Source organism: Salvia hispanica, chromosome 4 (genome assembly GCF_029641045.1).
Source record: "Salvia hispanica isolate PSC_SH4W2 chromosome 4, Shi_PSC_v1, whole genome shotgun sequence".
NCBI lineage: Eukaryota > Viridiplantae > Streptophyta > Magnoliopsida > Lamiales > Lamiaceae > Salvia > Salvia hispanica.
In genome coordinates, this window is record NC_142695.1 from 43099873 (window position 1) to 43122998 (window position 23126).

At 40.7% G+C, this 23126-nt stretch overlaps 1 protein-coding gene and 15 non-coding genes across 16 annotated transcripts; all 16 read left to right on the forward strand.

Annotated features, from left to right (window-relative positions):
* Positions 1-31: 31 nt before the first annotated feature.
* On the forward strand, positions 32-150 carry LOC148929205 (5S ribosomal RNA). Its single transcript, XR_016129999.1, has one exon. It is a non-coding gene; the product is annotated as a 5S ribosomal RNA (ribosomal RNA).
* A 354-nt stretch (positions 151-504) lies between these two features.
* Positions 505-623, forward strand: LOC148929206 (5S ribosomal RNA). Its single transcript, XR_016130001.1, has one exon. It is a non-coding gene; the product is annotated as a 5S ribosomal RNA (ribosomal RNA).
* Positions 624-977: 354 nt separating this feature from the next.
* LOC148929207 (5S ribosomal RNA) lies at positions 978-1096 on the forward strand. Its single transcript, XR_016130002.1, has one exon. It is a non-coding gene; the product is annotated as a 5S ribosomal RNA (ribosomal RNA).
* Positions 1097-1495: 399 nt separating this feature from the next.
* LOC148929208 (5S ribosomal RNA) lies at positions 1496-1614 on the forward strand. The gene has a single exon (XR_016130003.1). It is a non-coding gene; the product is annotated as a 5S ribosomal RNA (ribosomal RNA).
* A 399-nt stretch (positions 1615-2013) lies between these two features.
* On the forward strand, positions 2014-2132 carry LOC148929209 (5S ribosomal RNA). The gene has a single exon (XR_016130004.1). It is a non-coding gene; the product is annotated as a 5S ribosomal RNA (ribosomal RNA).
* Positions 2133-2531: 399 nt separating this feature from the next.
* Positions 2532-2650, forward strand: LOC148929210 (5S ribosomal RNA). Its single transcript, XR_016130005.1, has one exon. It is a non-coding gene; the product is annotated as a 5S ribosomal RNA (ribosomal RNA).
* Positions 2651-3004: 354 nt separating this feature from the next.
* LOC148929211 (5S ribosomal RNA) lies at positions 3005-3123 on the forward strand. Its single transcript, XR_016130006.1, has one exon. It is a non-coding gene; the product is annotated as a 5S ribosomal RNA (ribosomal RNA).
* Positions 3124-3477: 354 nt separating this feature from the next.
* Positions 3478-3596, forward strand: LOC148929212 (5S ribosomal RNA). The gene has a single exon (XR_016130007.1). It is a non-coding gene; the product is annotated as a 5S ribosomal RNA (ribosomal RNA).
* A 399-nt stretch (positions 3597-3995) lies between these two features.
* Positions 3996-4114, forward strand: LOC148929213 (5S ribosomal RNA). The gene has a single exon (XR_016130008.1). It is a non-coding gene; the product is annotated as a 5S ribosomal RNA (ribosomal RNA).
* A 399-nt stretch (positions 4115-4513) lies between these two features.
* On the forward strand, positions 4514-4632 carry LOC148929214 (5S ribosomal RNA). The gene has a single exon (XR_016130010.1). It is a non-coding gene; the product is annotated as a 5S ribosomal RNA (ribosomal RNA).
* Positions 4633-4986: 354 nt separating this feature from the next.
* LOC148929215 (5S ribosomal RNA) lies at positions 4987-5105 on the forward strand. The gene has a single exon (XR_016130011.1). It is a non-coding gene; the product is annotated as a 5S ribosomal RNA (ribosomal RNA).
* Positions 5106-5504: 399 nt separating this feature from the next.
* On the forward strand, positions 5505-5623 carry LOC148929216 (5S ribosomal RNA). The gene has a single exon (XR_016130012.1). It is a non-coding gene; the product is annotated as a 5S ribosomal RNA (ribosomal RNA).
* A 399-nt stretch (positions 5624-6022) lies between these two features.
* On the forward strand, positions 6023-6141 carry LOC148929217 (5S ribosomal RNA). The gene has a single exon (XR_016130013.1). It is a non-coding gene; the product is annotated as a 5S ribosomal RNA (ribosomal RNA).
* A 399-nt stretch (positions 6142-6540) lies between these two features.
* On the forward strand, positions 6541-6659 carry LOC148929218 (5S ribosomal RNA). Its single transcript, XR_016130014.1, has one exon. It is a non-coding gene; the product is annotated as a 5S ribosomal RNA (ribosomal RNA).
* Positions 6660-7058: 399 nt separating this feature from the next.
* Positions 7059-7177, forward strand: LOC148929219 (5S ribosomal RNA). Its single transcript, XR_016130015.1, has one exon. It is a non-coding gene; the product is annotated as a 5S ribosomal RNA (ribosomal RNA).
* Positions 7178-20750: 13573 nt separating this feature from the next.
* On the forward strand, positions 20751-22704 carry LOC148929220 (uncharacterized). Its single transcript, XM_089056753.1, has 7 exons — positions 20751-20867; positions 20954-21088; positions 21177-21229; positions 21430-21610; positions 21679-21801; positions 22098-22241; positions 22327-22704. The coding sequence occupies exons 1-7, from the start codon at positions 20751-20753 to the stop codon at positions 22702-22704; spliced, it is 1131 nt and encodes a 376-aa protein (XP_088912879.1).
* Positions 22705-23126: the final 422 nt, after the last annotated feature.

A 23126-nucleotide genomic window follows, 5' to 3' on the forward strand; every position in this document is an offset into this window, starting at 1 on the left:
CTATGAAAGAATAAAGTGCGGGGCTATTGACGGGTGCGATCATACCAGCACTAATGCACCGGATCCCATCAGAACTCCGAAGTTAAGCGTGCTTGGGCGAGAGTAGTACTAGGATGGGTGACCCCCTGGGAAGTCCTCGTGTTGCACCCCTTTTTGCTGCGGCCCGAAACTCGACTAGCGGTTGGCGGGCGCGAGGACAAAAAGGTACGGCAATCCCCACGAGCCCGTGACGAGCGGGTCCCACAACCTTAAACGTGCCGAAAAACAGTAGCCGCGAACTAAAAGTGGCCGAAATGGCTCGAAACGGCCTCTTTTTGCTTCCCGGAGTAGCCACGGGCTGTACCCGTAGCTCAGCACGTGGGGCTCGGCGAGAGCTTCGCGGTGATATGCTGTGGGTCCCGTAACTCCTTCCGGATCAAAAGTTATGCCCGTCTGAAGGGTGGGGGACCAGAACCTGCGCACGGGAGCGTACGCTATGAAAGAATAAAGTGCGGGGCTATTGACGGGTGCGATCATACCAGCACTAATGCACCGGATCCCATCAGAACTCCGAAGTTAAGCGTGCTTGGGCGAGAGTAGTACTAGGATGGGTGACCCCCTGGGAAGTCCTCGTGTTGCACCCCTTTTTGCTGCGGCCCGAAACTCGACTAGCGGTTGGCGGGCGCGAGGACAAAAAGGTACGGCAATCCCCACGAGCCCGTGACGAGCGGGTCCCACAACCTTAAACGTGCCGAAAAACAGTAGCCGCGAACTAAAAGTGGCCGAAATGGCTCGAAACGGCCTCTTTTTGCTTCCCGGAGTAGCCACGGGCTGTACCCGTAGCTCAGCACGTGGGGCTCGGCGAGAGCTTCGCGGTGATATGCTGTGGGTCCCGTAACTCCTTCCGGATCAAAAGTTATGCCCGTCTGAAGGGTGGGGGACCAGAACCTGCGCACGGGAGCGTACGCTATGAAAGAATAAAGTGCGGGGCTATTGACGGGTGCGATCATACCAGCACTAATGCACCGGATCCCATCAGAACTCCGAAGTTAAGCGTGCTTGGGCGAGAGTAGTACTAGGATGGGTGACCCCCTGGGAAGTCCTCGTGTTGCACCCCTTTTTGCGAGTGCGTTCATTTTTTTTTTCTATTTCCGTTCAGTTGGTCTTGCTGCGGCCCGAAACTCGACTAGCGGTTGGCGGGCGCGAGGACAAAAAGGTACGGCAATCCCCACGAGCCCGTGACGAGCGGGTCCCACAACCTTAAACGTGCCGAAAAACAGTAGCCGCGAACTAAAAGTGGCCGAAATGGCTCGAAACGGCCTCTTTTTGCTTCCCGGAGTAGCCACGGGCTGTACCCGTAGCTCAGCACGTGGGGCTCGGCGAGAGCTTCGCGGTGATATGCTGTGGGTCCCGTAACTCCTTCCGGATCAAAAGTTATGCCCGTCTGAAGGGTGGGGGACCAGAACCTGCGCACGGGAGCGTACGCTATGAAAGAATAAAGTGCGGGGCTATTGACGGGTGCGATCATACCAGCACTAATGCACCGGATCCCATCAGAACTCCGAAGTTAAGCGTGCTTGGGCGAGAGTAGTACTAGGATGGGTGACCCCCTGGGAAGTCCTCGTGTTGCACCCCTTTTTGCGAGTGCGTTCATTTTTTTTTTCTATTTCCGTTCAGTTGGTCTTGCTGCGGCCCGAAACTCGACTAGCGGTTGGCGGGCGCGAGGACAAAAAGGTACGGCAATCCCCACGAGCCCGTGACGAGCGGGTCCCACAACCTTAAACGTGCCGAAAAACAGTAGCCGCGAACTAAAAGTGGCCGAAATGGCTCGAAACGGCCTCTTTTTGCTTCCCGGAGTAGCCACGGGCTGTACCCGTAGCTCAGCACGTGGGGCTCGGCGAGAGCTTCGCGGTGATATGCTGTGGGTCCCGTAACTCCTTCCGGATCAAAAGTTATGCCCGTCTGAAGGGTGGGGGACCAGAACCTGCGCACGGGAGCGTACGCTATGAAAGAATAAAGTGCGGGGCTATTGACGGGTGCGATCATACCAGCACTAATGCACCGGATCCCATCAGAACTCCGAAGTTAAGCGTGCTTGGGCGAGAGTAGTACTAGGATGGGTGACCCCCTGGGAAGTCCTCGTGTTGCACCCCTTTTTGCGAGTGCGTTCATTTTTTTTTTCTATTTCCGTTCAGTTGGTCTTGCTGCGGCCCGAAACTCGACTAGCGGTTGGCGGGCGCGAGGACAAAAAGGTACGGCAATCCCCACGAGCCCGTGACGAGCGGGTCCCACAACCTTAAACGTGCCGAAAAACAGTAGCCGCGAACTAAAAGTGGCCGAAATGGCTCGAAACGGCCTCTTTTTGCTTCCCGGAGTAGCCACGGGCTGTACCCGTAGCTCAGCACGTGGGGCTCGGCGAGAGCTTCGCGGTGATATGCTGTGGGTCCCGTAACTCCTTCCGGATCAAAAGTTATGCCCGTCTGAAGGGTGGGGGACCAGAACCTGCGCACGGGAGCGTACGCTATGAAAGAATAAAGTGCGGGGCTATTGACGGGTGCGATCATACCAGCACTAATGCACCGGATCCCATCAGAACTCCGAAGTTAAGCGTGCTTGGGCGAGAGTAGTACTAGGATGGGTGACCCCCTGGGAAGTCCTCGTGTTGCACCCCTTTTTGCTGCGGCCCGAAACTCGACTAGCGGTTGGCGGGCGCGAGGACAAAAAGGTACGGCAATCCCCACGAGCCCGTGACGAGCGGGTCCCACAACCTTAAACGTGCCGAAAAACAGTAGCCGCGAACTAAAAGTGGCCGAAATGGCTCGAAACGGCCTCTTTTTGCTTCCCGGAGTAGCCACGGGCTGTACCCGTAGCTCAGCACGTGGGGCTCGGCGAGAGCTTCGCGGTGATATGCTGTGGGTCCCGTAACTCCTTCCGGATCAAAAGTTATGCCCGTCTGAAGGGTGGGGGACCAGAACCTGCGCACGGGAGCGTACGCTATGAAAGAATAAAGTGCGGGGCTATTGACGGGTGCGATCATACCAGCACTAATGCACCGGATCCCATCAGAACTCCGAAGTTAAGCGTGCTTGGGCGAGAGTAGTACTAGGATGGGTGACCCCCTGGGAAGTCCTCGTGTTGCACCCCTTTTTGCTGCGGCCCGAAACTCGACTAGCGGTTGGCGGGCGCGAGGACAAAAAGGTACGGCAATCCCCACGAGCCCGTGACGAGCGGGTCCCACAACCTTAAACGTGCCGAAAAACAGTAGCCGCGAACTAAAAGTGGCCGAAATGGCTCGAAACGGCCTCTTTTTGCTTCCCGGAGTAGCCACGGGCTGTACCCGTAGCTCAGCACGTGGGGCTCGGCGAGAGCTTCGCGGTGATATGCTGTGGGTCCCGTAACTCCTTCCGGATCAAAAGTTATGCCCGTCTGAAGGGTGGGGGACCAGAACCTGCGCACGGGAGCGTACGCTATGAAAGAATAAAGTGCGGGGCTATTGACGGGTGCGATCATACCAGCACTAATGCACCGGATCCCATCAGAACTCCGAAGTTAAGCGTGCTTGGGCGAGAGTAGTACTAGGATGGGTGACCCCCTGGGAAGTCCTCGTGTTGCACCCCTTTTTGCGAGTGCGTTCATTTTTTTTTTCTATTTCCGTTCAGTTGGTCTTGCTGCGGCCCGAAACTCGACTAGCGGTTGGCGGGCGCGAGGACAAAAAGGTACGGCAATCCCCACGAGCCCGTGACGAGCGGGTCCCACAACCTTAAACGTGCCGAAAAACAGTAGCCGCGAACTAAAAGTGGCCGAAATGGCTCGAAACGGCCTCTTTTTGCTTCCCGGAGTAGCCACGGGCTGTACCCGTAGCTCAGCACGTGGGGCTCGGCGAGAGCTTCGCGGTGATATGCTGTGGGTCCCGTAACTCCTTCCGGATCAAAAGTTATGCCCGTCTGAAGGGTGGGGGACCAGAACCTGCGCACGGGAGCGTACGCTATGAAAGAATAAAGTGCGGGGCTATTGACGGGTGCGATCATACCAGCACTAATGCACCGGATCCCATCAGAACTCCGAAGTTAAGCGTGCTTGGGCGAGAGTAGTACTAGGATGGGTGACCCCCTGGGAAGTCCTCGTGTTGCACCCCTTTTTGCGAGTGCGTTCATTTTTTTTTTCTATTTCCGTTCAGTTGGTCTTGCTGCGGCCCGAAACTCGACTAGCGGTTGGCGGGCGCGAGGACAAAAAGGTACGGCAATCCCCACGAGCCCGTGACGAGCGGGTCCCACAACCTTAAACGTGCCGAAAAACAGTAGCCGCGAACTAAAAGTGGCCGAAATGGCTCGAAACGGCCTCTTTTTGCTTCCCGGAGTAGCCACGGGCTGTACCCGTAGCTCAGCACGTGGGGCTCGGCGAGAGCTTCGCGGTGATATGCTGTGGGTCCCGTAACTCCTTCCGGATCAAAAGTTATGCCCGTCTGAAGGGTGGGGGACCAGAACCTGCGCACGGGAGCGTACGCTATGAAAGAATAAAGTGCGGGGCTATTGACGGGTGCGATCATACCAGCACTAATGCACCGGATCCCATCAGAACTCCGAAGTTAAGCGTGCTTGGGCGAGAGTAGTACTAGGATGGGTGACCCCCTGGGAAGTCCTCGTGTTGCACCCCTTTTTGCTGCGGCCCGAAACTCGACTAGCGGTTGGCGGGCGCGAGGACAAAAAGGTACGGCAATCCCCACGAGCCCGTGACGAGCGGGTCCCACAACCTTAAACGTGCCGAAAAACAGTAGCCGCGAACTAAAAGTGGCCGAAATGGCTCGAAACGGCCTCTTTTTGCTTCCCGGAGTAGCCACGGGCTGTACCCGTAGCTCAGCACGTGGGGCTCGGCGAGAGCTTCGCGGTGATATGCTGTGGGTCCCGTAACTCCTTCCGGATCAAAAGTTATGCCCGTCTGAAGGGTGGGGGACCAGAACCTGCGCACGGGAGCGTACGCTATGAAAGAATAAAGTGCGGGGCTATTGACGGGTGCGATCATACCAGCACTAATGCACCGGATCCCATCAGAACTCCGAAGTTAAGCGTGCTTGGGCGAGAGTAGTACTAGGATGGGTGACCCCCTGGGAAGTCCTCGTGTTGCACCCCTTTTTGCGAGTGCGTTCATTTTTTTTTTCTATTTCCGTTCAGTTGGTCTTGCTGCGGCCCGAAACTCGACTAGCGGTTGGCGGGCGCGAGGACAAAAAGGTACGGCAATCCCCACGAGCCCGTGACGAGCGGGTCCCACAACCTTAAACGTGCCGAAAAACAGTAGCCGCGAACTAAAAGTGGCCGAAATGGCTCGAAACGGCCTCTTTTTGCTTCCCGGAGTAGCCACGGGCTGTACCCGTAGCTCAGCACGTGGGGCTCGGCGAGAGCTTCGCGGTGATATGCTGTGGGTCCCGTAACTCCTTCCGGATCAAAAGTTATGCCCGTCTGAAGGGTGGGGGACCAGAACCTGCGCACGGGAGCGTACGCTATGAAAGAATAAAGTGCGGGGCTATTGACGGGTGCGATCATACCAGCACTAATGCACCGGATCCCATCAGAACTCCGAAGTTAAGCGTGCTTGGGCGAGAGTAGTACTAGGATGGGTGACCCCCTGGGAAGTCCTCGTGTTGCACCCCTTTTTGCGAGTGCGTTCATTTTTTTTTTCTATTTCCGTTCAGTTGGTCTTGCTGCGGCCCGAAACTCGACTAGCGGTTGGCGGGCGCGAGGACAAAAAGGTACGGCAATCCCCACGAGCCCGTGACGAGCGGGTCCCACAACCTTAAACGTGCCGAAAAACAGTAGCCGCGAACTAAAAGTGGCCGAAATGGCTCGAAACGGCCTCTTTTTGCTTCCCGGAGTAGCCACGGGCTGTACCCGTAGCTCAGCACGTGGGGCTCGGCGAGAGCTTCGCGGTGATATGCTGTGGGTCCCGTAACTCCTTCCGGATCAAAAGTTATGCCCGTCTGAAGGGTGGGGGACCAGAACCTGCGCACGGGAGCGTACGCTATGAAAGAATAAAGTGCGGGGCTATTGACGGGTGCGATCATACCAGCACTAATGCACCGGATCCCATCAGAACTCCGAAGTTAAGCGTGCTTGGGCGAGAGTAGTACTAGGATGGGTGACCCCCTGGGAAGTCCTCGTGTTGCACCCCTTTTTGCGAGTGCGTTCATTTTTTTTTTCTATTTCCGTTCAGTTGGTCTTGCTGCGGCCCGAAACTCGACTAGCGGTTGGCGGGCGCGAGGACAAAAAGGTACGGCAATCCCCACGAGCCCGTGACGAGCGGGTCCCACAACCTTAAACGTGCCGAAAAACAGTAGCCGCGAACTAAAAGTGGCCGAAATGGCTCGAAACGGCCTCTTTTTGCTTCCCGGAGTAGCCACGGGCTGTACCCGTAGCTCAGCACGTGGGGCTCGGCGAGAGCTTCGCGGTGATATGCTGTGGGTCCCGTAACTCCTTCCGGATCAAAAGTTATGCCCGTCTGAAGGGTGGGGGACCAGAACCTGCGCACGGGAGCGTACGCTATGAAAGAATAAAGTGCGGGGCTATTGACGGGTGCGATCATACCAGCACTAATGCACCGGATCCCATCAGAACTCCGAAGTTAAGCGTGCTTGGGCGAGAGTAGTACTAGGATGGGTGACCCCCTGGGAAGTCCTCGTGTTGCACCCCTTTTTGCGAGTGCGTTCATTTTTTTTTTCTATTTCCGTTCAGTTGGTCTTGCTGCGGCCCGAAACTCGACTAGCGGTTGGCGGGCGCGAGGACAAAAAGGTACGGCAATCCCCACGAGCCCGTGACGAGCGGGTCCCACAACCTTAAACGTGCCGAAAAACAGTAGCCGCGAACTAAAAGTGGCCGAAATGGCTCGAAACGGCCTCTTTTTGCTTCCCGGAGTAGCCACGGGCTGTACCCGTAGCTCAGCACGTGGGGCTCGGCGAGAGCTTCGCGGTGATATGCTGTGGGTCCCGTAACTCCTTCCGGATCAAAAGTTATGCCCGTCTGAAGGGTGGGGGACCAGAACCTGCGCACGGGAGCGTACGCTATGAAAGAATAAAGTGCGGGGCTATTGACGGGTGCGATCATACCAGCACTAATGCACCGGATCCCATCAGAACTCCGAAGTTAAGCGTGCTTGGGCGAGAGTAGTACTAGGATGGGTGACCCCCTGGGAAGTCCTCGTGTTGCACCCCGAAACGAACTAAAGGTGTCACGGAACTGTAATTGAGGATGTTTTGGGAAAGGGTTGGCTGCTGCCACGCAATTTTTGTGGGTCGAGAACTTAAACTACTGGGTCTGAGAGATAAGCGAAACTTTACTCTACCTATTGGGTCTAATAGATCAGGAGAACTTTACTCTACCTACTGGACCTAAGAAACGAAAGCATACGGAACATACATGACTCAGAGAAAGTGAGATATTTTAAAGTTCTAAGACAGCTGGGGTAAACTTAACTAGACAGACTTTCCTAATTTGGACAGACAAGCATAAAGTGAAAAAGCAAGACAAGTTCCTTAAACTACCAGGGTCTGGAAAAGCATGCAGAAAAGTAAAAGAGACAAAGTAGATCGTACTGACAGGTCTAGCAGATATGCAGAAAAAGTAAAGTACATGCAGAAAAGTTCTGACATAAAGCAGATCTGGCTCTAACTACCACCAACTTCATCTTCTTCGGGAACCAAACGAGAATAGCAGAGAAAACAGGGTATTAAACACCATGAAAACAGAGCAACCTTAAATCTAAACTTAAAACGAGACTTAAAACGAGAAATTAAAGCCTAAACTAACAGATCTACGCTACTGGACCTAAAGGATGCAGAAACAGAAAGTAAATAGCCATAATCATGCATAACGTAAACATCAAGCATCAAATATGCGAAACTCCAACTCCGAAACACCAAGATTCAACAAATCCAAACACCTTCATATGCAAATTCCCAACCTCCAACAACAAACACAGATCTCAGCTCCAAACATCCAACAACAAACAAAAACGAGAGCTAAAAACTAGAGATGAACATAAACTCAGAGATATTCAACCAAAAGCAAACATAAACTTCCATAATAACTTGAAATAGGTCTAAATCCAGTAGATCAAAGCAAGAAACTAGAGTTGCGAAACTTAAAACCAACAAGGTACTAAACGAAAGCAAATAAAATTGTTTCTTCGCCTCCACGAGGCGGTGTTACACAGCAAAATAGCAACGATGATGATGAGAACCACGGTGGCCAGAATCCTCCATGTCCAAGTGCGCAGCAATCGAAATGAGAAACTTGAAGTGTGGAACTAAAGCATGGAACGAAAGCTAGAGCTAAGAAAGTGCAGAAGTGGCTGTTGACGGACTCTTCTCGTTCTTCAAGGTTGAGCTCTTTATATATGTGAGGCTCTGATCCCTAGGGTATCCCTCCGGTGATTTTACGCCCTTGCCCTTGAGTAAGACTCTTTAAGATAATTTGCTCTCGCTCCATTCTGCTCCTGTCGCCAACTTTTGATTCTCCCAGGTCTGAACGACGACTTCTGACTTTTGCTTCAATTTCATCTCTTTTGCATCTGCCAGGTCAGGTAACAACAACTCCTGGGTCCGACAGATTTACTACGCACCTGAACTCAATAACGCACATTAGCGCCCCAAATGCACAGAATTTTAACCCTAAACCGATGCATGAAACGAGCCTTATCACACTCATTTCAAAATCCAAGGGTATAGATTTAGTCTTAGTTTTGGATTATGGTATTATAAGCATTTGAAGAGGACCCTATATATATATATATATATATATAGAGAGAGAGAGAGAGAAGTGATCAGGGTTTAACTAATGTTAAAGATATAACTAGAGAATAGATCTCAGCCACATATTATCTTAATCCAATGATTAATAAAAGTGCACATTATTAATTAATAAAAATTGCATAGGGGTGTTTTTGGAAATAAACTTTGTTCCCATATTCTCACATACACATTCCATTCACGCATTATCTCTCTCTCTTTCTATTTTCATTTTCTCTCTCTCTCTGTGCCTATCTGTGGCCGTCACCTTGATGCGTCGGAGGCGCTTCGGCGAAGGAATTTGGAGCTAGAGAGGGAGCTCCGGAGCAGCCTGGAGGGAGAGGAGAGGGTGGAGGAGGAGTTGCAGATGACGTGGCAGCACGTACGGTTGGTGGAGAAGCGGCTCTGCAACGAGCTTGAGGAGCTGGAGGCGGAGGCTGTCGATCACGCCATGGAATCTAGGGCTCAGATCACGCTTCTTATGGAGAATCTTTCTGCTTCTAACAAACTTCTTCAATCATTCTCGCTCAAACTCAATAATCTATCTCTATCTTTGTAGTTTTATGTGTGTGATGTAGTTAGAGAATGAACAGATTTATATTTTGTAGTTTCGTTTGGATTTGAAATCATTTGGATTTTTAGGATTTTACGTGGGATGAATTTTTGTACCGGAAATGCAGATCTATGTGGTGTTGTTGATAGAAGATTGGGCACTTTAAAACATAATCAGATCACTTTTGAACTCATTTTTAATGTAGTGAGCTATATTTTGTCAAATACAAGTTCCTATGTGAACAAAATATACTTCAAGCCAATACAATTCATTATACACAAAATATAATTCACTATGAAGCCAATATAGTTCACCATCAACAATAAATTAGTTCATTTTGTGAACTATAATTAACAGTGCACTATAAGTAAGGATCACAAACACTTCACTCTAACCATAGAATACTTCACTCTAAGCATGTTTTTACTTCACTGAGATGAAAAAACAGATCACTATAAGCATGCATCACAAACACTTCACTCTAACCATGAAATACTTCACTCTAAGCATGTTTTTACTTCAATGAGATAAAAAAAAAAACAGAGCACTATAAACATGCATCACAAAAACACTTCACTCTAACCATGGAATACTTCACTCTAAGCATGTTTTTACTTCAGAGATGAAAAAACAGAGCACCATAAGTATGCATCACAAACACTTCACTCTAACCATGAAATACATCACTCTAAGCATGTTTTTACTTCACTATATGCACTATATACATCACTATACGTTCATTATACTTCACCGAAATGAAAACAACATTTACTTCACTTTAAACGTTATATGCATCACTATATGCTCAATATACTTCATTAAAATGAAAAAAAAACAGTACGCTATGAGGAACGTTGAATATACTTCACTATACGCACAATATACATCACTATATGCTCATTATACTTAATTGAAGTGAAAATTAGTACACTATAAATAATACTCTTCACTGAAATATCAAACATCATATTTACTTCACTATAAACAATATTTATTTTACTGTAAGTGAGTTTTGTTTCGTTGAAAACTTCTTGGTTCACCATACTTATTTCGTTGCGTACCTATTTTTTAGTTCAGTATAAGTTTGAATTAGTTCACTGATAACATGTTTTTTTTTTCATTGTGTGCTTATTTTAGTTCACTGTGATTGCGAATTGATTCACTTCTTTAGTTGTTTAATTCATATCAACAATTAATTAGTTTATTTGTGAATTATATTTTGTTAAATATCATTTGTGAACAAAAGAGCTATTAAAAATCAACTCAATCTATATATCTATGAAACTACATAAATAAAAATTTTGAATAAAATATTAATGTAAGTTATGAAACTATTGAATGAACCGAATAGGTATTACAATGAACTGAATCATGTTATGAACTATATCAGCTTCTATAATTGTTTCATTCTCCATACATGCATAAGCTTCTCCTACTCTTTATTTTTCTCTTCGTCTTTCGTCTTTCGTCTTTCTTCTTTCTTTACGTGTATCAGTAGCTTCCGAAAGATTCATTGGTTATCCTATCATATAAAGAAAGTAAAAAATGATTAATAACAACATTCAAACACAATATACTTGAACATAACAACATTCAAACACAAAAAGATCACTATTAACATGCATCACAAACACTTCAATCTAACCAAAGAATACTTCACTTTAAACACATTTTACTTCACTAAGATGAAAAAACAGTGCACTATAAGTATAGATCACAAACACTTCACTCTAACCATGAAATACTTCACTTTAAGCACATTTTACTTCACTTAGTTGAAAAAACAGATCACTAATAACATGCATCAGAAACGCTTCACTCTAACCATGAAATACTTCACTCTAAGCACATTTTACTTCACTGGGATGAAAAATAGATTACTAATAGCATGCGTCACAAACAGTTCACTCTAACCATGAAATACTACACTGTAAGCACATTTTACTTCACTGAGATGAAAAAACTATGCACTATAAGCATGGATCACAAACACTTCACTTTAACCATGAAATACTTCACTCTAAGCACATTTTTACTTCACAAGGGTGAAAACAGATCACTAATAACATGCATCACAAACACTTCACTCTAAGCACATTTTACTTCACTGAGATGAAAAAACTGTGCACTATAAGCATGGATCACAAACACTTCACTCTAACCAAAGAATACTTCACTCTAAGCACATTTTACTTCACTAAGATGAAAAAATAGTGCATTATAAGCATGGATCACAAACACTTCACTCTAACCATGGAATACTTCACTCTAATCATGTTTTACTTCACTGAAATGGAAAAATAAAGCACTGCAAGCATAGATGACAGACACTTCACTCTAACACTGGAATACTTCACTCTAACCATGTTTTTTACTTCACTGAAATGGAAAAACAAAGCACTACAAGCATAGATGACAGACACTTCACTCTAACACTGGAATACTTCACTCTAACCATGTTTTACTTCACTGAAATGGAAAAACAAAGCACTACAATCATAGATGAGAGACACTTCACTCTAAGACTGGAATACTTCACTCTAACCATGTTTTACTTCACTGAAATGGAAAAACAAAGCACTACAAGCATAGATGACATACACTTCACTCTAACACTGGAATACTTCACTAAATGAAAAACAGAGCAGGTAGTTGTTACTCACGATCGAAGTCTACGGTGGTTGTTTTTCTTTTTTGTCGATCAAAACCTACACAAAAAATAGAAGTAGTTAACTGTAGTTTATGTTCAATTTGGATTCCATAATAAACTATTGCAGATCTCACTTATTTAAGAACTGTCGATGTTTGAATTTGCAGAATTCTCAAAACTAACTTTTATTCTAAAACTAAATCTAATTCAGAATGAGAAATCTAAATCAGAAACTAGTAGAACAACTTACATTTTGAAAAATCTTTCTGATTTGAATTCATTGTTCGACGATGGATGGAGGCGACAACGATTGCAGCGACGAGAAGACGGCGACGAAATTTCGAGAATAGGTGAAGAAGGAGAAGACGGGAAGCGGAGTGATGGCAGGATAGATTGAATTCCATAATGAGAAATTATTTCAATTGTTAACCCTAATTTTATTTGTGAAATGTCCATTATACCCCCGCCTTGTATAGTGAAGTAAATCTGTGATAGAGTGAACTGATTTATCCTTCAAATTCGAAAATCAAATGTGTTAAAACTAGCCCTTGATTTTCTTGATCTTGTGGATGTGATTTGTTCTCTAGTTATGTACTTAATGGGCACTTGCCCTATATCACTACTCTATATATATATATATATATATATATATATATATAGGGAATTGCTAAAATGACAATGCTAATTAAAATGACATTGTAACACTAATTAGAACCGTTAGATTCTCAACCAGATTCATCGATCATCTTACCAAGAGTGCGCATTTTATACCCATCCCCGTAACCCATGGATCGGATAGGTTAGCTCGGATCTACGTTCAAGAGATCGTGCGACTACATGGAGTCCCAGTGACAATTACGTCTGATCGTGACCCGAAGTTTACCTCGAAATTTTGGGTTAGCTTACAACGCGAGCTTGGAACACGCTTAAACTTTAGTACCACTTTTCACCCACAATCCGATGGACAATCCGAGAGGACGATACTAACTCTCGAGGATATGTTAAGAGCCGTGGTGCTCGACCGAGGCGGAAGTTGGGAGACCGCACTCCCATTGATCGAGTTCGCCTGCAACAACAGCTTTCAAGCAACGATCGGCATGGCGCCATACGAAGCACTCTATGGGAAAAAGTGTAGATCTCCGCTCTACTGGGATGAGGTTGGCGAACGAAGAGCGCTTGGACTCGATGCAGTCGAAGAAATGGTCGAAATCGTTCGACAAATCCGCGCGCGAATGAAGGAAGCTCGGGACAGACAGAAGTCGTATGCCGACGTTCGACGGACGGACCTACAGTTCCACGCTGGTGATAAAGTTTTCCTCAAGGTATCCCCGTCGAAAGGGATAACGCCTTTTGGAGTCAAGGGCAAACTAAAACCGCGTTTTATAGGGCCGTACGAGATTCTAGAAGGAGTAGGACCCGTAGCTTATCGTTTAGCGCTGCCGCCCAGCCTTGGGAATGTGCACAACGTTTTTCATGTGTCACAGTTGCGAAAATACGTGTTCGATCCGAAGCATGTGATTCGTTACGAGGATATTGCTGTGAGCCCGGATCTGAGCTACGAGGAGCAACCCCGGTTGATCTTAGATCGAAAGGTTCAAACCTTGAGAAATAAAACCACTGCCTTCATGAAAATTCAATGGAGAAACCACGGGCCTGAGGAAGCCACGTGGGAGCGTGAGGATGAGATGAGAAACCTATACCCGTAACTCTTCCCATAAAGGTACCAAATTTCTGGACGAAATTTCTTTTAAGTGTGGTAGGATGTAACATCCCGGAATTTAGAACCCTAATCTTAGAGCCCTAGAATTAATTGTTGATGACGTGGAATCGAGAATGCATTTATTTCATGAGATGTTATGGTCGATTTGAGTTTAGGGTTTGTGTTGAAAGTTTGAAAAGTCAAACTATGTGATTTAAATGATGTGGCAAGTGATTTATTTATTTGTGAGATTATGTGGTAAATTAATTGTCTAAGGGTGAGTGAGAATATTAGAGAAATTTCCATAAATACTTGTCACCCTAATTCTTGAAATTTTCGAACCCTAGACTCCCTTGAAGAGAAATTCTATATATATAGAGTCCTATTAACCACAAATCCACTCTTAAAGACCGAACTAGAGACCGAATCTTGACCACATGATCTTGAATTTGATGGATTAGATTAGATAATCAAAGGTTAATTTTCACACTTCATTATATACTCAATTTACTACAACTCGGGGGCATTTTTGTAATTTCATAATTAGGGTAAAAATTCAAAAATTTACCACATTTCCTCTCACGCGTTTTTCGCAGCGATTTCTTCTCTCCTCTCAAAACTTCTCTCAGAAGATAGTTCATCTTCATCTTCCATCGATCATCGATCATCGCCGGCAATATACGATTTCATCGCCGGCAATAAGTTCAACATTTAATCGGTAGATTAAGTTGCAAAATGGTCGATACTCGGAAAACTTCCACCGAAACTTCTGGACGCCAGTTGAGTTCTGGCCACATTTCCGATGAAGGTAATACACTTTGAAGCTTTGAAAACTTCTTACACTTAATTTAATTCATCTAATTCCTAACCTAGATTCTTATTTTCGTCAAAATAGCATTGAAATATAGACGCAAGCAGCCGGCAAAATCAGAGACAATCAAAAAGTCAAGTCGGAAGCCGGATGAAGTTGCTGCGAAAAAAATTACAGATCCAGAAGGTAAAACCTAGAATTAAATCGGTAAAATGAAAAATAAATTATGACAATGAGGTAACACATGATCTGTTGGATGCTTGTTGATAGAGGATCTGTTCATTAGTATTCGAACATGAAGTTTCATCAGAGAATGTAGGATTAAACTTAACTGTTGTAGGTAAATCTTCTTTGAATGAGTTTAGGATTTTAGAATAAAAATTAACTGTTGCATTGTTTGATGTTTTTGAAATAAGAATTGGTTATAACTGAGATTCAGCTTGTTGTTATTTGATTTTGTTGCTTATCATTGTTCTTGATCATGAACCAGTTGGGGGTTTGGAGTGAATTGCTTGAATCTTTTGATCTATGTCAAGGTTTGCTCTGTATTTGACTTTGCCTAAAATGCTTTTGATCCTGAATCTCTGATGTTATCATGTAAATGAAGTAATAAAACCTTATACTGAAGTAAATTCCTGAGGAAGAAGGTGTAAAAAATATTTGTTATGAATTAGTAATTTGATAAAATGAAGTTAAAGCCCTAATATAAAAACTATCTTGTTTAGAATGTGTGGCTGAGTATGTTGAGATGCATCTAGTTTTTCCAACATCCAACTGTAGCATGTGCCATCTCTTGCTAAAATGATCTATTACTAAAACGAAGTAATAAAACATTATAATGAAGTAAATGACACTAAAGATGAAGTAACAAAATATTATAATGAAGTAACATTTTTAACTGATATGTTGTTTGTTCATTAAAATAAACTACATATTCTTTTTTATGAAGTAGTAAATTGATATAATGAAGTTAGTTGTGTCTTTAATGAAGTAATATAAATTGAAAATCACATTAAATGAAGTAACATAGTATTATCAGTGAACTATATGTTATAAATTTATTCTATATTCTTATGTATAGGTGAAAATTCGTCTCAAAAGAAGAAGAATGCAAAAATTTCTTTAGACATCCTCTCAATGTTCATATGCAAGTACTTCATTCATACACCTAATTACTTAATTCATGTTAATGCACACATTAATGAACATAGAGACTGTGCTATATACAGCTGACAACAAATTGAAGCCTCCAGAGCAGAGTATTATAACCACAGAGAAACTAAAAGGTTTAATTCATAAACTCAAATTATATTTTAATTTAATACAACATGTCATTTAATAAATTTGAAAGATGAAGTAATAAATTGATATATTGAAGTAATCTATCTACTAAATGAAGTTATCATCTAAAAGGCTTAGAAATAATTCTGTGCCATAAAGTAAAAAGTGAAATCTAAGTTATATAATGAAGTTAGTTGTGTATTTAATAAATAATATAGTATTCTTTGTGAACTATCTGTAATTGGGAAGATATGTTAACATTGATTATGTATTCATTATATAGGAGGTAAAACTTGCTTGTAATGAAGTGATAGACTTTAAATATGAATTATCTATTTACTGTGTTGAATGGGTTTAGGGTATTAGGATTAAACTCAGCTACTTTGTTGTTTGCACATTTAAATGACCTATATGTTCTATTAGTTAAAGTAGTAAATTGGTAAGGTGATGTAATAAATTGATATAATGAAGTAATCTATCTACTAAATGAAGTTATCATGTAAAAGGCTTAGAAATAATTCTGTGCCAGAAAGTAAAAAGTAAAATCTAAGCTACATAATGAAGTTAATTGTGTATTTAATGAAGTAACATAGTGTTCATTGAGAACTATCTGTAATTGTTGATGATATGTATATTTATTCTGTAATATTGTGTATAGGTGAAAGTTCCTTACAAAAGAAGAAGAATGCGAGTATTTCTTTGCAAATCCTCTCAAATTACTTAGGCAATTACTTCATTCATACACTTTATTACTTCATTTATGTTCCATTTTACTTCATTCATACACTTTTTACTTCATTCATACAAACTGTGCTATATGCAGAGGACAAGAAAATGAAAGCTCTAGAAAAGAGTATTACACCAACAGCAAAACTACAAGGTTTGATTCATAAACTCACATTATATTTTGATTTAATACTTCAAAATGAAAAGCTCTAAAATAGTCCTCTTTTTTTTTCCAGAAATGTTGAAAATGAAAAATGTAGTTGTTGGTGATAATACTTCAAAACAGCATGCTAATGAAGAATCTGAAGTCAATGATGAATTGCGTACAAAGAAAAAACATGACAAGTATCCAGCAGATCGCGAAGGAGATAAAAACAGAGGTATATCAAATTAATGTTGGATTTTTGTTTCATATTTAATATCTCATTTGATGTTTTATTTAAATTAACTGATAAATCTATAATAGAATTGTGTAATACCATATTGAAGTACTATAGTGCTCTTTTTTTTTACAGAAATGTTGAGGATGAAGAAATTATCTGGTGGTAATAGCTCTTCAAAGCCGCCTGCTACTCAAAATCTAGATAAAACAAATTAAGCATCAGGTTTGCAGCATATGTAAACAAGTTTTAATTATTCAATAAAAAATAATAATATAGGTGACTAACATAGATAAACTGACATGTTTTAATGAAGTTAATGATGAATTGAGAACAAAGAAAAGACATGACAAGCAGCCTATAGAAGAAGCTCAAAACAGAGGTACTACCCTTGTGTGTGTTTCACTTCCTTGTATCTGGAATTTCTTTACTCGACATTGATTATATTGTAGTGCAGAAAGAGCATTTAAAAATGTGCATTATTGGCATCTCTTTTGACATCATTATTGGATAGTAATGAACTAACTTAAGTATGTTATGAAGTATTTTTGACATGTTATTGAATTAGCTTAATGATACAACAAATTTTAGTGTTAAACCTTAAGCAATAGTAATGAACTATATTTAATAAATAATGAACTAAATGACAGTCAGTAATGAAGTAAATATCACATTTTATTGAAATATAATGTTAACTTACTTCATTAAGTCATGCGATTGCTTCATTACATTAGTTTATTACTTCATTTAGTCGTGTTATTACTTCATTCAGTAATGCAATTTAGTGTCAAATATGATGTTAACTTTTAAACATTTTATATCATTATCATTATTAATTATAAACATATGTTAGGTATGAAGAGGATAAGAGGAACTGATCAAGAACATACTTCACCTACTGGGGAAGATGTAAACAGAAAGATAGTAAAGAAAGCGTCAAAGAATGTTGATAAAGTTGCTGCAAAGAAGGGCACAGGAGGTCCGAAAAAGTTTGTTGAAGCAATAAAATCTCTGAATGAGGAACAACAAAAGGCAGTAGAAGATATGGGTTTCGGGAGTCTTCTTTATTTCAATTTGACCTTTATTCCAGCAAAGCTTGCATATGAGATACTAGATAATTTTGATATAGATACATGCGGAGTAAAGTTCAAACGAGGAATACTACATATCGGCGATGATGATGTCCATGCCACGCTTGGTTTACCAAATGGTCATTTGAAATTTGAAATGAATGGACATCAAAAGTTGGACAAATTCATCAAAGAGATTGCTGAATCTTGTAACCGAGCTAGAAAAAATATGGGTCCTGATATGTTTATGGAAAAAATGTTAAGTGATGTTGAAGGTGGGGAAATGTTCAGGAAGATTTTCTTGATTTTATTCGACACAATCTTGATTAACCTCTCTGGAGAAGGATACTTGACAACACAGATTGAAGAGGTAATCGATGACATTGATAATGTCAAAGATTATAATTGGTGCGGTTATGTGATTGATTCTCACCTTCATGCCCACAAGGTTTGGGCTAAAGACAAGAGCAAACCATTCACTGGGCCAGTTTCATTTCTGGTGGTAAGTAACTAAAATATATTGTCTTGAATTAATCTGTTTTAAATATGAAGTATTATTTAGAAGTGATGAACTAATGCTAAGTTTCATTTTGTAGCCATGTTATGTTGATAGGATTGTTCTTCAATCACGGCTCGTCACAAGAACATTCCCAACAATCAAGGGCTGGACAAGCAAACTCCTAAACAAAAGACAGAAAATGGAGCTTGAGCCTGGGCCATTTGGAAGAGGCATTAAGGAGGGTATTTTCAATCCCCAAAGAAGCAATCTGTTTGAATTGGGTGGAAAGCATGACATTGCCAACTCATCTTGCATAAAAGGAAGTGATATCTCTGCTGCTGCAAAACGTAGAAAGCACTTTTTCAAAGTTATGGGAATTGCAGCTGATGCACTAAGTGAACTTATGAAGAATATAGAAGAAGAGGCAGAAGAGGTCAAGAAAGATGGCTGCTCTAAAGTTGCAGCTAAATGCTCATTGAAAATGATGGGCGTGCAAGAGATGGGACAAGAAGAAGATGGCATTGAAATCCAAAACATGTCTCAAGCAATGTCTCAAGCAATGCAAGATGACGACGTTGATGATCCAGAATTTATCGCTGCAGTTGAGAAAGTAATGAAGGTGGCAGAGCTAAGAAAAAGATGGGAAACTGAAGGTCCTTCGTTTGATTTAGGATTTGAGGTTGGAGGAAGGAACGTAAGTGGATGAATGGCTTCTTGGTTGAAAACTTGGATGTTGTAGTATGAGAAATTTGTATTGTTGTGTTGTAATTCATATAAACAATGGGATGTAACTAACTGACTTATTTTGTTTTGTATTTGGGGATGAACTAAACTTATTTTGTTTTAAAATATGAAATGGTTTTTGTAACTAACATGTTCTATTTAGGCAATGGAGAACAGTTGTTCATTGGGTTTTGTTTATATTGTTGTTTATAATTGACAGGTTGATAATACACCGTCAAGGGACATATATCCCGGGAACTATATCTTCGAGGCTGTACAATTCATGCCCGTAGATGATGTGAATAAGGTAAAATTTTACCTTGCTTTTTATTAAGTCTGTTTGAAGTAATATTTCAGTATAATGAAGTAATTATCGTACTGAATGAACTATTTTTTACCTTGCCCTTTATTAACTCTGTTTGAAGTAATTATTAGGTATGATGAAGTAACTGTCGTACTGAATGAACTATTTTTTATATAATACTACTGGCAGGGTCTTAATGTACAAATGACAGATGTTACATCGCCATCAAACTTCAGTGTTGACACATGCCTTATGGATAACTTAAAAGCTAATATAATGGAGAAGGTAAACTCTGAATTTTCAGAAGTATACATCTCAAACAATGAAATAGTTTGTCTTTGGAATAAATAATTTTCAAATCAATACCAGGATTTGAATACATTATGTGTTGTTCAACATGGATCAAATGTGAGATTGCATATAGATGATGAGCTAAAGGATGATGGTACCAAGGTATAAATCTAAATTACATGATTAAAAATCTTTATCACCCTACTACACACAATATACAACCATGTGACATGATCCATTTACTTGTTTGATCCATGTTTACAAATGTCAAACCTAACAAGCACTGAATACTTTTTACTTCATTATATTAATAATTTGGTTCATTACGTAGAAGATCCAGTTCATTATGAATTAACTATCTTATTTAATGAAGTATTTTCTTATGTTATTCTACTTCCAGAATCTTAGTATACAAACGGCAAATATTACACTGCCATCAAAGTTTAGTGTTACCTTGCCTTTTATTATCTCTATTTGAAGTAATATTTCAGTATTATGAAGTAATTGTCGTACTGAATGAACTATTTTTTAACTTACCTTTTATTAACTCTGCTTGAAGTAATATTTCAATATAATGAAGTAACTGTCGTACTGAATGAACTATTTTTTACCTTGCATTTTATTAACTCTGTTTGAAGTAATATTTCAGTATGATGAAGTAACTGTCATACTGTATGAACTGTTTTTTATATAAATCTAAATTACATGATTAAAAATCTTTATCACCCTACTATACACAACAAATGTCAAATCTAACAAGCACTGAATACTTTTTATTTCATTATATTTATAATTTGGTTCATTATGTAGAAGTTCCAGTTCATTATGAATTAACTATCTTATTTAATGAAGTATTTTGTTATGTAATTCTACTTCCAGGATCTTAGTATACAAATGGTAGATGTTACACAGCCATCAAAGTTCAGTGTTGATGTTGGACTTATGGAAAACTTAAGAGTTAATCTAACAGAGAAGGTAAAATAACAATTTGAGAAGTATACATCTTAAATAATGAAGTATCTTGTCCCTGAAATGGATCATTTTCTGAACCACGACCAGAATTTGAATACACCGTGTGTTGATCAGCAGAGATCCAATGTGAGATTTCATAAAGATGATGGAACCAAGGTACAAATCTAATTTATGAATGTCATACTCAAACAGCAGTGCATACTTTGTACTTCATTTTATTTACAATTTAGTTCATTTTGTAGAATATTAATGTGGATGCGGAAATTCAGTCAGTGTTGAATGCTTATAAGGATATAGACATGGATGATGATTTCATGGAAAGTTGTTTGGTTGGTAAGCCAGTGTCAACTGAGCTCATTGTTTACAACGCCAACAAGGTAAGCTTGTGCAAAGTCATAGATAATTTGAAGTTTGTTCTTAATATGATGAAACTATAATAATTGATTTATTTATTGCAAACAATAGATCAAAACTTTGAAGGAACGGATGGATGTACGTACTAGAAATGAGAAAACTGTGTCTCATGCATTGAGATCTCCATTCAATGAATGACCAGTTAAGATTACAAACAAGCTCAGTAAAGATGAAAAAGAATCATATTACTGGATTCTTACAACACATAAAACGGAAAAGTATGATTTCTAAATTGTTTTCTAATAGTGTATCGCATTATTTTTACTAGTATGTGAAATTCTAACATATATTAAAAAATATGCAGACTTGAACTTGTTTATGACGATGACGTTGTAAAAGTTACAAAGATGGAAATGTGTTCCTTGATACCTAGGAAATTAATCGTGGTTGGCGTTATAGATGCATGGGCTTCCTACCTCAACAATATGGAAGAATTCCGATCACTGAACTCATCAAGGCGACTATTTTTCACCACTTATCCATGTGTAAGTACATATTATTTAAATTAAATAATATTAATTATTGTGAAAATCCTAACTATGTTAATATACAGTTGTATACGATTGTTACAAAGCCTCAAAACATGGATGTCAGCAAAATCATTGCAAACTTCTACAACAACTTGGACAGAGAGGTGAAGGAAATACCGAATTTCAAATGGGAACATGTGGACACGGTACAAGCATCATTCTGAAGTATCTTAATTTTTTATGAAGTAGTAATTTGAAAAAATGAAGTTAAAGCTATACTATATAAACCTATGAAGTAGTTAATTGCCAAAATGAAGTAATAAAACTTAATAGTGAAGTAATAGACTCTAAATATGAACTATCTATTTACTGTTTTGTATGGGTTTAGGGTTTTAGGAATAAACTCAGCTGCTGTGTTGTTTCATATTCTTCAGATATTTAACAATACTTAATTCTCCCAGTTTTTTACTTCATTCGTGTGATCTTTTACTTCATTACATAGGTCTTTTTCCCTATATGTGCGAATGAGCATTATTATGGTATTTGCTTTTGCTTCAAAAGAAATGGAATTGCTGTACTAGATAACTCTGAAAATGGCGACGACAATGATCTCACAACCAATTATAGTGACATTCCAGAGACGCTGGTTTGTATTCTTCACATATGATTTAATTTTATTACATTTACATAATACACAACTAAAAATAACATATATTTATTTATCCATGCAGAGATCATATTTTTGTCACTTCCTCACCAACATTGGTCTTCACAAACAGTGCAAGACAATATCCAATGCTAAAATACAAAGATTCAAAATGCCATGGAGAACTTCTGAAAATGTTGAAGACTGTGGAGTATTTCTAATGCGCCACATGGAAACATACAAGGGTGAGCGCGAAGGTTGTTGGAACTGTGGTTTAAAAAAATCAAGTTCAGGTGTTCTCCAAAGCTTGAGGGCCAAGTATTGCTCTGCATTGATGTTAGCAAATAACAGCCATACAAGCTTCAACAACAAACAAGTTACCGAAGCATACTATAAGGAGGAAAGCAATAGACATGTAATAGATGTTGAGAAAATGATTGCAGCATATTTAAAGAAAAAATGAAGATTTTAGCAGATTAAGTTTTGATATATACATAGATCTGTTTTGAGCAATTCAAAATAAAGTACTTCGCTTATTAATGTTGTTCTTAGATTTAAATGTCGCATTGGATAATAGATATAGTTCATTGGGTAGTTAATTTGTACAATGAAGTAATAAATTATAATAATGAAGTGGAAATCTATTATAATGAAGTATCAGACTTTAATTATGAAGTATCTATTTACTGCGTTGTATGGGTTTATGGTTTAAATTTAACTGATGTGATCAAAGTTCAGTGTTACCTTGCCTTTTATTAACTCTATCTGAAGTAATATTTCAGTATTATGAAGTAATTGTCGTAATGAATGAACAATTTTTACCTTACATTTTATTAACTCTGTTTGAAGTAATATTTCAATATAATGAAGTAATTGTCGTACTGA